Genomic DNA, 15,638 nt, shown 5'->3' with positions numbered 1-15,638 from the left:
CACCACGGCTGTGGCTCACCATCGCTGTGGCTCACCACCGCTGTGGCTCACCACCGCTGTGGCTCACCACGGCTGTGGCTCACCACCGCTGTGCCTCACCACCGCTGGCCTCACTTGCTGGTGATCATTAACACCCACCCGGTTCACTCACCCACCCGCTAACTCGCCCGCCGTTTTGCCCAGCGGCCCACCCGCCGTTTCGCCCAGCGGCCCACCCACCCGCCCGCCGGCACGGCCCGCCCGGCTCAGCACCAGTCTGCGATGTAGTCGAACTCGGTGAAGAGCGCTTGCTCGTCGCGCGCCAGCACCCGGGGCTCTCGCGGCGGCGTCAGCACGGGCTCCTCGGAGGTGAACTCCTCGTCAAAGTTGCTCACGTCCTCCGGGGCGTGCACCACCGGCACAAAGGGCGGACGCACCTTCTTGGAGAGGAGTGCCGACCAGTCCATCGTCTGTGCTCGCACCACGACGTTGTTGTTGTCGTTGTTGTTGTCGTTGTTGTTGAGCGTGTGTTGTGTGATGAGCGTGTGTTGTGTGATGAGCGTGTGTGTTGTGCGTGTGTGTGTTGTGCGTGCGTTGTGCGTGCGTTGTGCGTGCGTTGTGCGTGTGTTGTGTGATGAGCGTGTGTAAGCGTGCGTGTGTTGTGTGATGAGCGTTGTGCGTTGTGCGTGTGTTGTGTGTTGTGCGTGTGTTGTGCGTGTGTTGTGCGTTGTGCGTGTGTTGTGCATGCGTTGAGCGTGCGTTGTGCGTGTGTGTTGAGTGTGTTGTGTGTTGAGCGTGTGTGTGTGTTGCGTGTGGGAGCACAAGGAACGGAGCGGCAGTGCAGTGGTTAGTGCACTACGCTACACACACGCGCACACACACGCACGCATGTACGTGCGCACGCGCGCACACGCACACACACACGTACACGCACACAAAGACACCCCGTACAGCCTCAACACAGCCTGCCGGGGCAAAGTGCAATTATTGAGCAGCACTTACCGCACCACACACACACACAAGACAAAGATCCCCCATACATCCTGCCGGGGCAAGTGCTGTTAGCGAGCACCTATGAAGACCGGCACGGCAGCCAGCACCACGCCCGGCCGCCTTTGTCTCCCTAGCGGCGATGTCTACTACACACACACCGCACCAGCTACTCATTGGAGGCCGAATCGACCACCACACACACACACGCATACACACACGCACACACACACGCATACACACGTGCACACACACACACACACGCATACACACACACACACGCATACACACGTGCACACACACACACGTGCACACACGCATACACACGTGCACACACACATGCGCGCGGTGGGGGCTGTGGGTCGGGGGTTCGGCCAAAAGAGACCGCGATTTTCCCCTCGGTGCCGTCAGGATGTAACACCGTGAGGTGGAGGAGTGGCCCTTTGAGGTGACGGCAGGAGAGAGAGACGGAGGAGAGAGAAGAGAGGGGCCAAGAGGTGGCTGCGCTGAGTGGTACTCGGACGGGTTCAATATTTCACGAGTTTGGCTTTGTTCAAGTGCCAAGGGGGGGGGGGGGGGTGGGGGTGGGTTTGCCGCTGATGCCGCTGATGCCGCTGATGCCGCTGATGCACGAGAAGGAGGGAGAGCGAGCGCCCCGTGAATTATTCAGGACCAGTGACAGAGCTAAGGGGGTCCCCCCGGGGGTAGGGCCGTGGGAGGGGGTGGGGGGGGAGATACAAAGGCAGGGCACGTCTTGAGCTCGGTGCATTAGGAAGGGGAGTCTGGTCGAATTATCATAAGGGGGGCGTGCGTGTGTGCGTGTGTGCGTGTGGGGGTGTGGGGGTGTGCGTGCGTGTGTGTGTGGGGGTGTGCGTATATGCGTGTGTGCGTATATGCGTGTGTGCGTGAGTGTGTGGGGGGGTGTGTGTGCGTGTGTGTGCGCGTGTGTGTGGGGGTGTGTGTGCGTGTGTGCGTGCGTGTGTGTGGGGGTGCGTGCGTGTGTGTGTGTGTGGGAGTGTGTGTGTGTGTGGGAGTGTGTGTGTGTGGGGGTGTGTGTGTGCGTGCGTGTGTGTGGGGGTGTGGGGGTGTGTGTGTGTGCGTGTGTGTGTGCGTGTGTGCGTGCGTGTGTGCGTGTGTGCGTGTGTGTGTGTGGGGGTGTGTGCGTGTGTGTGTGTGTGTGGGAGTGTGTGTGCGTGTGTGTGGGGGTGTGTGCGTGCGCGTGTGTGTGCGCGCGTGTGTGTGCGTGCGTGTGTGTGGGGGTGTGTGCGTGTGTGTGGGGGTGTGTGCGTGTGTGTGTGTGTGGGAGTGTGTGTGCGTGCGTGTGTGTGTGTGCGTGTGCGTGTGTGGGGAGCGGTGGTGTAGTGGTTAGCGCTACGCTGCACTACGAACTTGGCGACACGGGTTCGATTCCCGCTCACGGCAAACACCAGTGACGATTATCTGAACCGGTCCTGGGCCTCCCCTAGGTCGACTCAGCCTCAAAGAGTACCTGGTGCGGTGTGTAGTAAACATCGCCGCTAGGGGAGACAAAGGCGGCCGGGCGTGGTGCTGGCCACCCACCCCCTCGTGTGCCGTTCCGGCCTTCATAGGTGCTGCTCGCTAACAGCACTTGCCCCTACAGTCTGTTAAGGCTACACGGGGGATCTTTGTACTACAGAGGAGGCTCGTGAAGGATGCTACTGGTCAGTTGAGGCCAATTGCCCTCCAACAGAGGAGTGACGCTCACAATGAGGAGCGGAGCGCCGGGCGTTCTAAAATGCAGCGAGTTGCCACAGTAGGGGGAACAGGTGATGCATCTGTCGGTCATCTGAGTTAGTCTCCCTATGGCACCTGGGTCTGTCCCGTGACCTCCTGCCAGCGAGCCTTCGACACTTCACGTGACCTCAAAGTGTGCGCGTGTGTGTGTGTGCGTGTGTGCGTGTGTGTGCGTGTGTGTGTGCGTGTGTGTGTGCGTGTGTGTGTGTGCGCGTGTGCGTGTGTGTGTGCGCGTGTGTGTGCGCGTGCGCGTGTGTGTGTGAGCGTGTGTGTGCGCGTGTGTGTGCGTGTGTGTGTGTGCGCGTGTGCGTGTGTGCGTGTGTGTGTGCGCGTGTGTGCGTGCGTGTGTGTGTGCGTGTGTGTGTGCGCGTGTGTGTGTGTGCGTGTGTGTGTGCGCGTGTGTGCGTGCGTGTGTGTGTGCGTGTGTGTGTGCGTGTGTGCGCGTGTGTGTGTGTGTGTGCGTGTGTGTGCGCGTGGAGCTACTGGAGTGAGGGGGGGGGGAGGAGAGTGGATTTTTCTGCGGCATCTCTCGCGCGTCGAGAATGGACGGTGCGTGACGGGTCTGCGGGCAGCGTTTGACCGCTGCTGGGAAAACGTCGACGCGGCGGTTAACAGCGGCAGTCTGGCGACTGGGAGCCACTTGGTCGAGCGAGCATTTGTGACGGCTAAGTGGGGGTCCATCCCCCCCCCCCCCCCCACACACACATGCAATTAGATTGATTAGTGTTTAGTTTAGCGTGGGGAGGGGTGGGACAGGGTGGGGGGCGGGCAGGGTGGGAGGGGGATATCTTACAAGGCATTGGTATGAAGAGGCAAGATGGGGGGGGGGGGGGGTGACACTGCTACTGCTGCTGCTACTGCTACTACTGCTGCTACTGCTGCTGCTACTACTGCTGCTACTGCTGCTGCTACTGCTGCTACTGCTGCTGCTACTGCTACTACTGCTGCTACTGCTGCTACTGCTACTGCTGCTACTGCTGCTGCTACTGCTGCTACTGCTGCTGCTACTGCTGCTACTGCTGCTGCTGCTACTGCTGCTACTGCTGCTGCTACTACTGCTGCTACTGCTGCTACTACTGCTACTGCTGCTACTGCTGCTGCTACTGCTGCTACTGCTGCTGCTACTGCTGCTACTGCTGCTGCTGCTACTGCTGCTACTGCTGCTGCTACTGCTGCTACTACTGCTGCTGCTACTGCTGCTACTGCTGCTGCTACTGCTGCTACTGCTGCTACTGCTGCTGCTGCTACTACTGCTGCTACTACTGCTGCTGCTACTGCTGCTGCTGCTACTACTGCTGCTACTACTGCTGCTACTGCTGCTACTACTGCTGCTACTGCTGCTACTGCTGCTGCTACTGCTGCTACTACTGCTGCTACTGCTGCTACTACTACTGCTGCTACTGCTGCTGCTGCTACTGCTGCTGCTACTGCTGCTACTGCTGCTACTACTGCTGCTACTGCTGCTACTGCTGCTGCTACTGCTGCTACTACTGCTGCTACTGCTGCTACTACTACTGCTGCTACTGCTGCTGCTGCTACTGCTACTACTGCTGCTGCTGCTGCAGTAGTAGCAGGAGGATTAGGAGGAGGACGGTGTGGAGGGGGTGATGAGGTGCGTTGCGTACCCTGAAGAACGTCTGCTTCTTCACCTCGTCCGCGTCGCGGTCACTCGAGCCCAGCCGCCTCTCCGGACTCTTCCTCAGCAACTGTGACACACGGACACACACAGACACAGTACACACACACACAGACACACACAGACACACACACACACAGACACAATCAGATGATTACAATCAGATGATTACAATCAGATGATCATAACAGCGAGTAGAATCGCTATCACCGCTGTGGCTGCGATGGCTGCGAGCGGGAATCCAACCTCGGGCCAGTAGGCCGCCGTTCCCCCCTGAGTTCTCCGCGTCTCAACGACGGCGCCGGGAAGACAAAGGCGGCCGGGACATCGTGCTTTGCCGGCCTTTCACAGTCGCCGCAGCTACTCTCTATTAACCGCACTTGCCCCGGCAAGTCTGCCGAGGCTATGGAAGGGGGATCTTTTGTCTTTTGTTTGTGGGGCAGTGTAGCGGACGCGCGCTACTCTGTGACCCGGGTTCGATTCTCGCTCACGGCTGAAGCGGTCCCTGGGCCTCCTCCCCTAGGTCGACTCAGCCTCAAATTAGTTACCTGGTGCGGTGTGTGCAGTAAACATCGCCACTGGGGAGACAAAGGCGGCCCGGCGTGGTGCTGGCCACCCCCACCCCCCCTCGTGTGCCGTGCCGGCCTTCATAGGTGCTGCTCGCTAACAGCACTTGCCTCAACAGTCTGTTAGAGGCTACACGGGGGATCTTTGTCTTTGTGTAACAGCTGCTTCTCGCTAACTAACAGCACTTGCCCCCACAGCCTCTTACAGGCTACACGGGGGATCTTTGTCTTTGTGTAACAGCTGCTTCTCGCAAACTAACAGCACTTGCCCCCACAGCCTCTTACAGGCTACACGGGGGATCTTTGTCTTTGTGTAACAGCTGCTTCTCGCTAACTAACAGCACTTGCCCCCACAGCCTCTTACAGGCTACACGGGGGATCTTTGTCTTTGTGTAATAGCTGCTACCCGCTAACAGCACTTGCCCCGACAGCCTGTCAGAGGCTACCCGGCGCGTTGGGGGGTGTAGCAGCTTTGTCTTTGCGTGGAACTGCACTCACCCTGCGCATGATGGCGATGGATTCGGTGGAGAGGAAGCGTGGGTAGCGGACCTCGTCGTTGACGATGCTGTCAAACACCTCCTCCTCATCATCACCGGGGAAGGGCGACTGTGGGAAACAGGGGGAAGTAATACATCTAGGTACAGGTAGTCCTCGACTTGACGATGGAGATGCGTTACGACGACACAATCGTCGCGAGTCGAAAATATCGCGGCCCGGCCTACCCCAGGAGTTCACATCCTCTTGGTTCTTTCGGTAAAGTCACGTAGAAGGGAAGTAATAATAAAAATAAAACACAATAAAATAATTCTCACGACGTTTCGGCCACAACGCAAGCAGCCGTCCTCAGGTGGAGAACAGGTCCGTCAAGTAGGCAGAAAGAACCGAGAAGATGAATCCCTGCAGTCACGAAAGCTTTATACCCCAGGAGTCTTAAAGAATGGTGATATTCGTTGTTTACGTGGTGGTTTTGGTTGCTGCAGCTACATACTATTAACACTCCTTCCCTTTATTAGTGCTACCCCTATCCCCTCCCTTTGATGCTGCTAATCCTGCATAATGCACGGGCATGAGTAGCACTAATCACACACCTGCATTTCCCATATCCCCTCCCTGTGATGCTGCTAATCCTGCATAATGCACGGGCATGAGTAGTACTAATCACACACCTGCATTTCCCATATCCCCTCCCTTTGATGCTGCTAATCCTGCATAATGCACGGGCATAAGTAGTACTAATCACATTCCTGCATTCCCCATATCCCCTCCCTTTGATGCTGCTAATCCTGCATAATGCACGGGCATGAGTAGTGCTAATCACATACCTGCATTTCCCATAAATATGCTAAATTCATCTTGATATGCAAATTCTTTTGTCAAGGCGCCCTTCCCCCCCCTTCCAACCCAGCTTAAATATACGCTGCCAAGCGTGGTGCTGTTTCAGTTAGACGCCGTCTCCCCGACAGACCTGGTCTTCACCTGATGACGGCTGCTTGCGTTGTGGCCGAAACGTCGTGAGAATAATTTTATTATGTTTTATTTTATTATTTTTATTGTTTCCCTTCTACGTGACTTTACCGAAAGAACCGAGAAGAAAAATGGTGATATACTAATAGGGGTTTCCCCCTTTTTTTTTTGGCAACAAAACTGACACCTTTTGCAAGGAATCATGTTCACATTAACCACAATACTTGCAGTCAAATGCAAACAAAAAACACAACTCTGATAATTTATGCATTGTCCTTGAAACTGATTGGTCCACACCAGAGACAGCTTTCTTTAGAGCCTAGTCTCATACGGTGTTCGACCAGATGACGCCAAAAGGCGCACAGTTCAAAGACAACGCACTACCAGAGTAATGAGAGCTCGGGGTTAGCAGCTACATCATGGGACCTCCTTTGCCAGTACCAACATTTACTAATAGGGTGGTGATAATTTAGCAAAACAGAGCAATTCGCAGTAGCGTGCTGTACAAACTATATACCGTGTGTATTTATTCATTACAATTCTTTATTGCAACAGTAACATGTAAAGTAAAAAACAGGGTAAATTCTTCGGCTACCTATATGAACTGCGATTTAATAGAAAGTTTTTTTGCAGGAAACAATCCTATCTGCGAGGTAGTCAACATCTCCTAGCCACCGTGATGATGATGATGAGAGAGACACGCAAACTCCAAAAACACAGCAGAAGTCGGAGTTGGGATCGAACCCACGACCTCCTGTACACCAGGCGAGGTAGTCAACATCTCCTAGCCACCGTGATGATGATGAGAGAGAGACACGCAAACTCCAAATCTACAGCAGCAGCAGGCATCAGGGTCGGGGTCGAACACGCGACCTCCTGTACACCAGGCGAGGTAGTCAACATCTCCTAGCCACCGTGATGATGATGAGAGAGAGACACGCAAACTCCAAAAACACAGCAGAAGTCGGAGTTGGGATCGAACCCACGACCTCCTGTACACCAGGCGAGGTAGTCAACATCTCCTAGCCACCGTGATGATGATGAGAGAGAGAGACACGCAAACTCCAAATACACAGCAGAAGTCGGAGTTGGGATCGAACCCACGACCTCCTGTACACCAGGCGAGGTAGTCAACATCTCCTAGCCACCGTGATGATGATGAGAGAGAGAGACACGCAAACTCCAAATACACAGCAGCAGCAGGCGTCAGGGTCGGGGTCGAACACGCGACCTCCTGTACACCAGGCGAGGTAGTCAACATCTCCTAGCCACTGCGGCCCCCCATAACCACGGCCCCCCCGGTAAACCCCCCACTGCCCCCCCCTACCCCCTTGCCCCCCCCCCCGACCTCACCTCCCCGACGAGCATCTCGTAGACGAGCACCCCGAGGCCCCACCAGTCGACGGAGCGCGTGTACGCCGTCTCCGTCAGCACCTCGGGCGCCAGGAACTCCGGCGTGCCACAGAAGGTGCCGGTGCGGTCGCCAAAACCCATCCCTGGGGGGGGGGGGAGTGGTGGGAGAGGTGGTGGAGGGAGTGAGTGGTGGAGGGAGTGGTGGAGGGAGTGGTGGTGGAGGGAGTGAGTGGTGGGAGTGTGGTGGAGGGAGTGAGTGGTGGGAGTGAGTGGAGGGAGTGGTGGTGGTGGAGTGAGTGAGTGGTGGAGTGAGTGAGTGGTGGAGGGGGTAGTGGTGGTGGAGGGAGTGGTGGGAGTGGTGGTGGTGGAGGGAGTGAGTGGAGGGAGTGGTGGTGGAGTGAGTGGAGGGAGTGGTGGTGGAGTGAGTGGAGGGAGTGGTGGTGGAGTGAGTGAGTGGTGGTGGAGTGAGTGAGTGGTGGAGGGAGTGAGTGGTGGGAGTGGTGGTGGAGTGAGTGAGTGGTGGGAGTGGTGGTGGTGGAGGGAGTGAGTGGAGGGAGTGGTGGTGGAGTGAGTGGAGGGAGTGGTGGTGGAGTGAGTGGAGGGAGTGGTGGTGGAGTGAGTGAGTGGTGGTGGAGTGAGTGAGTGGTGGAGGGAGTGAGTGGTGGGAGTGGTGGTGGAGTGAGTGGTGGGAATGGTAGTGGAGTGAGTGGTGGTGGTGGTTGTGGAGTGAGTGGTGGGAGTGGTGGTGGAGGGAGTGGTGGTGGGAGTGGTGGTGGAGGGAGTGACAGAGTGGTGGGAGTGGTGATGGAGTGAGTGCGTGGTGGTGGTTGTGGAGTGAGTGGTGGGAGTGGTGGTGGAGGGAGTGGTGGTGGGAGTGGTGGTGGAGGGAGTGACAGAGTGGTGGGAGTGGTGATGGAGTGAGTGGTGGTGGTGGTTGTGGAGTGAGTGGTGGGAGTGGTGGGAGTGGTGGTGGAGGGAGTGGTGGTGGGAGTGGTGGTGGAGGGAGTGGTGGTGGGAGTGGTGGTGGAGGGAGTGACAGAGTGGTGGGAGTGGTGATGGAGTGAGTGGTGGTGGTGGAGTGAGTGGTGGTGGAGGGAGTGGAGGGAGTGAGTGGTGGGAGTGAGTGGAGGGAGTGAGTGGTGGTGGAGTGAGTGAGTGGTGGTGGAGGGAGTGAGTGGTGGGAGTGGTGGAGGAGTGAGTGGAGGAAGTGGTGGAGTGAGTGAGTGGTGGGAGTGAGTGAGTGGTGGTGGAGGGAGTGAGTGGTGGGAGTGAGTGGAGGAAGTGAGTGGTGGTGGAGTGGGTGAGTGGTGGGAGTGGTGGTGGAGTGAGTGGAGGAAGTGGTGGAGTGAGTGAGTGAGTGGTGGTGGAGTGAGTGAGTGGTGGGAGTGGTGGTTGAGTGAGTGGAGGAAGTGGTGGAGTGAGTGAGTGAGTGGTGGTGGAGTGAGTGAGTGAATGTTGCATTTACTCTCCAACACACCCGCTAGTGCTGTGCAATTGGCACGTGCTGTTTGCGTGGTGGTGGACATTACTAATTGTCTGTGTGTGGGTGGTGGTGGAGGGTCTAACGACACATTCTACATTCACTAGAGGCCCTTGACGACTGTCATTTGTTCCATGAAACCGCTCATTAATCGAGTGTCAGTAACACGCTTTTAAAGGCTTAATCCGTTCGAAAAGTTACCCCGTTTTCACCCAAAAAAACATTCTTGGTGATATTCAAACGATGGATGTTAACGCGTAAAGATGCCAACAGCATTGTAAACGCAATGATATTAAAATAAACACGGGTTAAGCGATGCGTAAATTAATATTTACTGTACCTACAACAGCGCCGTCGTGAACAGGGGAATGGTCGGTAAGCGATGAGTCGTTTTAGCAGGGGTGGTCATTAAGAGGGGTTCTACTACACACTATACACTACATTATACACTACATTATACACTACACTATACACTACATTATTATACACTACACTATACACTACATTATACACTACATTATTATACACTACACTATACACTACATTATTATACACTACACTATACACTACATTATACACTACATTATTATACACTATACACTACACTATACACTACATTATACACTACATTATTATACACTACACTATACACTACACTATATACTACATTATACACTACACTATACAGTATACACTACACTATACACTACACTATACTATACACTACACTACACACTATACACTACACACTACACTATATTATTATACACTACACTATACACTACATTATTATACACTATACACTACATTATTATACACTATACACTACACTATACACTACATTATACACTACATTATTATACACTACACTATACACTACACTATATACTACATTATACACTACACTATACACTACACTATACACTACACTATACACTACACTATACACTACACTATACACTACACTATACACTACACTATACACTACACTACACACTATACACTACACACTACACTATACACTACATTATTATACACTACACTGTATACTACACTATACACTACATTATTATACACTACACTATACACTACTATACAATACACACTACACTACTTACAATACACACTACACTACTATACAATACACATTGGGCTCCAATGTGTATTGTATAGTGTATCTAAACTAACAAAAACCCCTCTCATAGACCATATCACCTCCTCACCACAACCCCTCACCACAACTCCTCACCACACTTCCTCACCACAACCCCTCACCACAACTCCTCACCACAACCCCTCACCACAACTCCTCACCACAACCCCTCACCACAACTCCTCACCGCAACCCCTCACCGCAACTCCTCACCACAACACCTCACCGCAACCCCTCACCGCAACCCCTCACCGCAACCCCTCACCACACCTCCTCACCACACCTACTCACCACACCTCCCCACCACAACTCCTCACAACTTCTCACCACACCTCCTCACCACACCTCCTCACAACTTCTCACCACACCTCCTCACCACAACTCCTCACCACACGGATTCCCCGTTGGGACTACTCACCTTCCTTGCAGAGGCCAAAATCTGCGATCTTCAGGTAGCCCTCCGTGTCCAGCAGCAGGTTGTCCAGCTTCAGGTCTCTGCAGCAGCAGACGGAGGATGGAAGGGGGGTACGGGGGGGGGGAGGCATGAGGGATGTGCAAGGGTGAGTGAACCAGCCTCTGTGTGTGAGTCTACGGGTCTCTGTACGAGTCTATGCGTCTCTGTGTGAGTCTGTGGGTCTCTGTGTGAGTCTGTGGGTCTATGTGCGAGTCTGTGGGTCTCTCTGTGAGTCTATAGGTGTCTGTCTGAGTCTACGGGTCTCTGTGTGAGTCTATGGGTGTCTGTGTGAGTCTATGGGTCTGTGTGTGAGTCTATGGGCCTCTGTGTTAGTCTATGGGTCTCTCTGTGAGTTTGTGGGTCTCTGTACGAGTCTGTGTGTCTCTGTGTGAGTCTATGGGTCTCTGTGTGAGTCTGTGGGTCTCTGTGTTAGTCTCAGTGTTAGTCTATGGGTCTCTGTGTGAGTTTGTGGGTCTCTGTACGAGTCTGTGTGTCTCTGTGTGAGTCTATGCGTCTCTGTGTGAGTCTGTGGGTCTCTGTGTTAGTCTCTGTGTTAGTCTATGGGTCTCTGTGTGAGTTTGTGGGTCTCTGTACGAGTCTGTGTGTCTCTGTGTGAGTCTATGGGTCTCTGTTTGAGTCTGTGGGTCTCTGTGTTAGTCTCTGTGTTAGTCTATGGGTCTCTGTGTGAGTTTGTGGGTCTCTGTACAAGTCTGTGTGTCTCTGTGTGAGTCTATGGGTCTCTGTGTTAGTCTCTGTGTTAGTCTATGGGTCTCTGTGTGAGTTTGTGGGTCTCTGTACGAGTCTGTGTGTCTCTGTGTGAGTCTATGGGTCTCTGTGTGAGTCTGTGGGTCTCTGTGTTAGTCTCTGTGTTAGTCTATGGGTCTCTGTGTGAGTTTGTGGGTCTCTGTACGAGTCTGTGTGTCTCTGTGTGAGTCTATGGGTCTCTGTGTTAGTCTATGGGTCTATGTGTGAGTTTGTGGGTCTCTGTGTGAGTCTGTGGGTCTATGTGCGAGTCTGTGGGTCTCTCTGTGAGTCTATAGGTGTCTGTGTGAGTCTACGGGTCTCTGTGTGAGTCTATGGGTGTCTGTGTGAGTCTATGGGTCTGTGTGTGAGTCTATGGGCCTCTGTGTTAGTCTATGGCTCTGTGCGAGTCTGTGGGTCTCTGTGCGAGTCTGTGGGTCTCTGTGCGAGTCTGTGGGTCTCTGTGCGAGTCTACGGGTCTCTGTGTGAGTCTATGGGTCTGTGTGAGTCTATGGGTCCCTGTGTGAGTCTATGGGTCTCTGTGTGAGTCTATGAGTCTCTGTGCGAGTCTCTTGGTCTATGTGTGAGTCTATGGGTCTCTGTGTGAGTCTATGGCTCTCTGTGTGAGTCTATGAGTCTCTGTGCGAGTCTCTTGCTCTATGTGTGAGTCTATGGGTCTCTGCGTGAGTCTATGGGTCTCTGTGTGAGTCTATGGGTCTCTGTGTGAGTCTATGAGTCTCTGTGCGAGTCTCTTGGTCTATGTGTGAGTCTATGGGTCTCTGTGTGAGTCTATGGCTCTCTGTGTGAGTCTATGAGTCTCTGTGCGAGTCTCTTGCTCTATGTGTGAGTCTATGGGTCTCTGTGTGAGTCTCTTGGTCTCTGTGTGAGTCTATGGGTGTCTGTGTGAGTCTCTCTGTGTGAGTCTGTGGGTCTCTGTGTTAGTCTCTGTGTGACTCTATGGGTCTCTGTGTGAGTCTCTGTGTGAGTCTGTGGGTCTGTGTGAGTCTGTGGGTCTCTGTGCGAGTCTGTGTCTCTGTGTGAGTCTATAGGTGTCTGTGTGAGTCTGTGTCTCTCTGTGTGAGTCTGTGGGTCTCTGTGTGAGTCTGTGTCTCTCTGTGTGAGTCTGTGGGTCTCTGTGTGAGTCTATGACCCCCATCACCCCCCCCCCCCTCCCCAAGGCGTCTCCTCACCTGTACACGATCTTGTTCTCGTGCAGGAACTGCAGGCCCAGCACCACGCACGCCGCGTAGAACCTGCAACGGCATTCCCCAAAAACCGCTCCGGTCAGAGCCCGGGACGACCCTCCGGTTCGGCCGCGAGGTAGCCTGCCCGAGCCCGTGCCGCGTCACGGCGTACGTAGCGCCGGGCCGTGGCGCGTCACGGCGTACGTAGCGCCGGGCCGTGCCGCGTCACGGCGTACGTAGCGCCGGGCCGTGGCGCGTCACGGCGTACGTAGGTACCAACGTCACGAACATCATCACCAACATCACCAGAATCACCAACGTCGTCACCAACAAAATCGTCAGTAACAACATCGTCAAAAACATCGTCAGCAACATCGTCATCGTCACCATCACCGATTAGCGCGGTTTGGCTACGAACTGTTCGGAAGAATTTTCTTGGTTCTTTCGGTAAAGTCACGTAGAAGGGAAGTAATAAAATAATAAAAATCTAACTTAATAAAATAATTCTCACGACGTTTCGGCCACAACGCAAGCAGCCGTGCTCAGGTGAAGAACAGGTCTGTCGAGGCGACAGCGTCTGAGGGCGGCTGCTTGCGTTGTGGCCGAAACGTCGTGAGAATTATTTTATTATGTTTTATTTTTATTATTTTATTACTTCCCTTCTACGTGACTTTACCGAAAGAACCAAGAAGATGAATCCCTGCAGTCACGAAAGCTTTACATCGAGATTTGTTCGGAAGAAGTTCAACATACGTACATCCAACATCGTCGCCAACATCACCAACATCGTCAACATCATCATCATCACCTCCGATTAGTGCGGTTGGCTATGTACGATGTGACGTTGGTGGTGATGTTGTTGACGTTGGTAGTGATGTTGGTGGTGATGTTGGTGGTGATGTTGGTGGTGATGTTGGCGGTGATGATGGTGGTGATGTTGGTGGTGATGGTGGTGATGTTGGTGGTGATGTTGGTGATGATGGTGGTGATGTTGGTGGTGATGTTGGTGATGATGTTGGTGGTGATGTTGGTGGTGATGTTGGTGGTGATGTTGGTGGTGATGTTGGTGGTGATGTTGGTGGTGATGTTGGTGGTGATGTTGGTGATGTTGGTGGTGATGATGGCGGTGATGTTGGCGGTGATGTTGGCGGTGATGTTGGCGGTGATGTTGGCGGTGATGTTGGCGGTGATGTTGGTGGTGACGTTGGTGGTGATGTTGGTGGTGATGTTGGTGGTGATGTTGGTGGTGATGTTGGTGGTGATGTTGGTGGTGATGTTGGTGGTGATGTTGGCGGTGATGTTGGCGGTGATGTTGGTGGTGATGTTGGCGGTGATGTTGGCGGTGACGTTGGTGGTGACGTTGGCGGTGACGTTGGCGGTGATGTTGGCGGTGATGTTGGTGGTGATGTTGGTGGTGATGTTGGTGGTGATGTTGGTGGTGATGTTGGTGGTGATGTTGGTGGTGATGGTCGTGATGTTGGTGGTGATGTTGGTGGTGATGTTGGTGGTGATGGTCGTGATGTTGGTGGTGATGTTGGTGGTGATGTTGGTGGTGATGTTGGCGGTGATGTTGGCGGTGATGTTGGTGGTGATGTTGGCGGTGATGTTGGCGGTGACGTTGGTGGTGACGTTGGCGGTGACGTTGGCGGTGATGTTGGTGGTGATGTTGGTGGTGATGTTGGTGGTGATGTTGGTGGTGATGTTGGTGGTGATGTTGGTGGTGATGGTCGTGATGTTGGTGGTGATGTTGGTGGTGATGTTGGTGGTGATGGTCGTGATGTTGGTGGTGATGTTGGTGGTGATGTTGGCGGTGATGTTGGCGGTGATGTTGTTTACGATGTTCGTGATGTTGGTGGTGATGTTGGTGGTGATGTTGGTGGTGATGTTGGTGGTGATGTTGGTGGTGATGTTGGTGGTGATGTTGGTGATGATGTTGTTCACGATGTTCGTGACGTTGTTGACGATGTTGGTGATGTTGTTGACGACGCAGCCAAACCGCGCTAATCGGAGCCAGCCTAACAAGTGCGCAGCAATGCCCCGCACACCTCTCTCCTCGCTCATGCCGGTTCCCCTCTCAGCGTCAGACCCCCGACCACCCACCTTTCCCCCCACCTACCCCCCCACCTTCCCCCCACCTTCCCCCCAGCAACGTACACGGTGCGCGGCTCCGAGAAGACATCAGCGTGGATGTGCATCATCAGGTCCCCGCCGGGGGCGTACTCCATGACAAAGCAGACGTGGTCGCGCGTCTGGAAGCAGGCGAAGAGGTTCACCAGGAAGGGGTGGCGCACGCTGTTCACCGTCTCGAAGATCCGCTTCTCGCACATGAGGCTGCGTCGGGGGTTACACGCACGGGCACGCGGGCGCATCGTCATCAGCAGCAGCGTCATCATCATCAGCATCATCGTCGTCATCGGCAGCAGTAGCAGCGTCGTCATCATCATCAGCAGCATCGGCATCATCATTAGCATCATCGTCATCATCGGCAGCAGTAGCAGCGTCGTCATCATCATCAGCATCATCGTCGTCATCATCATCAGCATCATCGTCGTCATCGGCAGCAGTAGCAGCGTCGTCATCATCATCAGCAGCAGCGTCATCATCATCAGCAGCATCGGCATCATCATTAGCATCATCGTCATCATCGGCAGCAGTAGCAGCGTCGTCATCATCATCGGCAGCAGCATCGGCATCATCATCAGCATCATCGTCATAATCAGCAGCATCATCAGCAGCATCATCAGCATCATCATCAGCATCATCAGCATCATCATCAGCATCATCAGCAGCATCATCAGCAGCATCATCGTCATCAGCATCATCGTTATCATCAGCAGCAGTAGCAGCGTCAGCATCATCAGCAGCATCGTCATCATCATCATC

At 54.1% G+C, this 15,638-nt stretch overlaps 1 protein-coding gene across 2 annotated transcripts in view; it reads right to left on the bottom strand.

Moving 5' to 3' along the window:
• Nucleotides 1-231: 231 nt before the first annotated feature.
• Nucleotides 232-15,638, bottom strand: part of LOC144952565 (serine/threonine-protein kinase N2-like) — a 108,817-nt gene continuing 93,410 nt past the window's right edge. For both annotated transcript variants that reach the window (XM_078883028.1, XM_078883029.1), the window contains exons 17-23: nucleotides 14,910-15,086; nucleotides 12,762-12,824; nucleotides 10,795-10,871; nucleotides 7,744-7,886; nucleotides 5,425-5,532; nucleotides 4,350-4,430; nucleotides 232-449 (exon numbers count right to left, since the gene is read on the bottom strand). In XM_078883028.1, the coding sequence (XP_078739154.1) occupies nucleotides 246-449; nucleotides 4,350-4,430; nucleotides 5,425-5,532; nucleotides 7,744-7,886; nucleotides 10,795-10,871; nucleotides 12,762-12,824; nucleotides 14,910-15,086 (853 nt within the window). In that variant the 3' untranslated portion in view covers nucleotides 232-245. The remainder of the gene's footprint in view (nucleotides 450-4,349; nucleotides 4,431-5,424; nucleotides 5,533-7,743; nucleotides 7,887-10,794; nucleotides 10,872-12,761; nucleotides 12,825-14,909; nucleotides 15,087-15,638) is intronic.

This window comes from Lampetra fluviatilis, chromosome 68 (genome assembly GCF_964198595.1).
Source record: "Lampetra fluviatilis chromosome 68, kcLamFluv1.1, whole genome shotgun sequence".
NCBI lineage: Eukaryota > Metazoa > Chordata > Hyperoartia > Petromyzontiformes > Petromyzontidae > Lampetra > Lampetra fluviatilis.
This window is presented reverse-complemented; position numbering and strand designations above follow the sequence as displayed.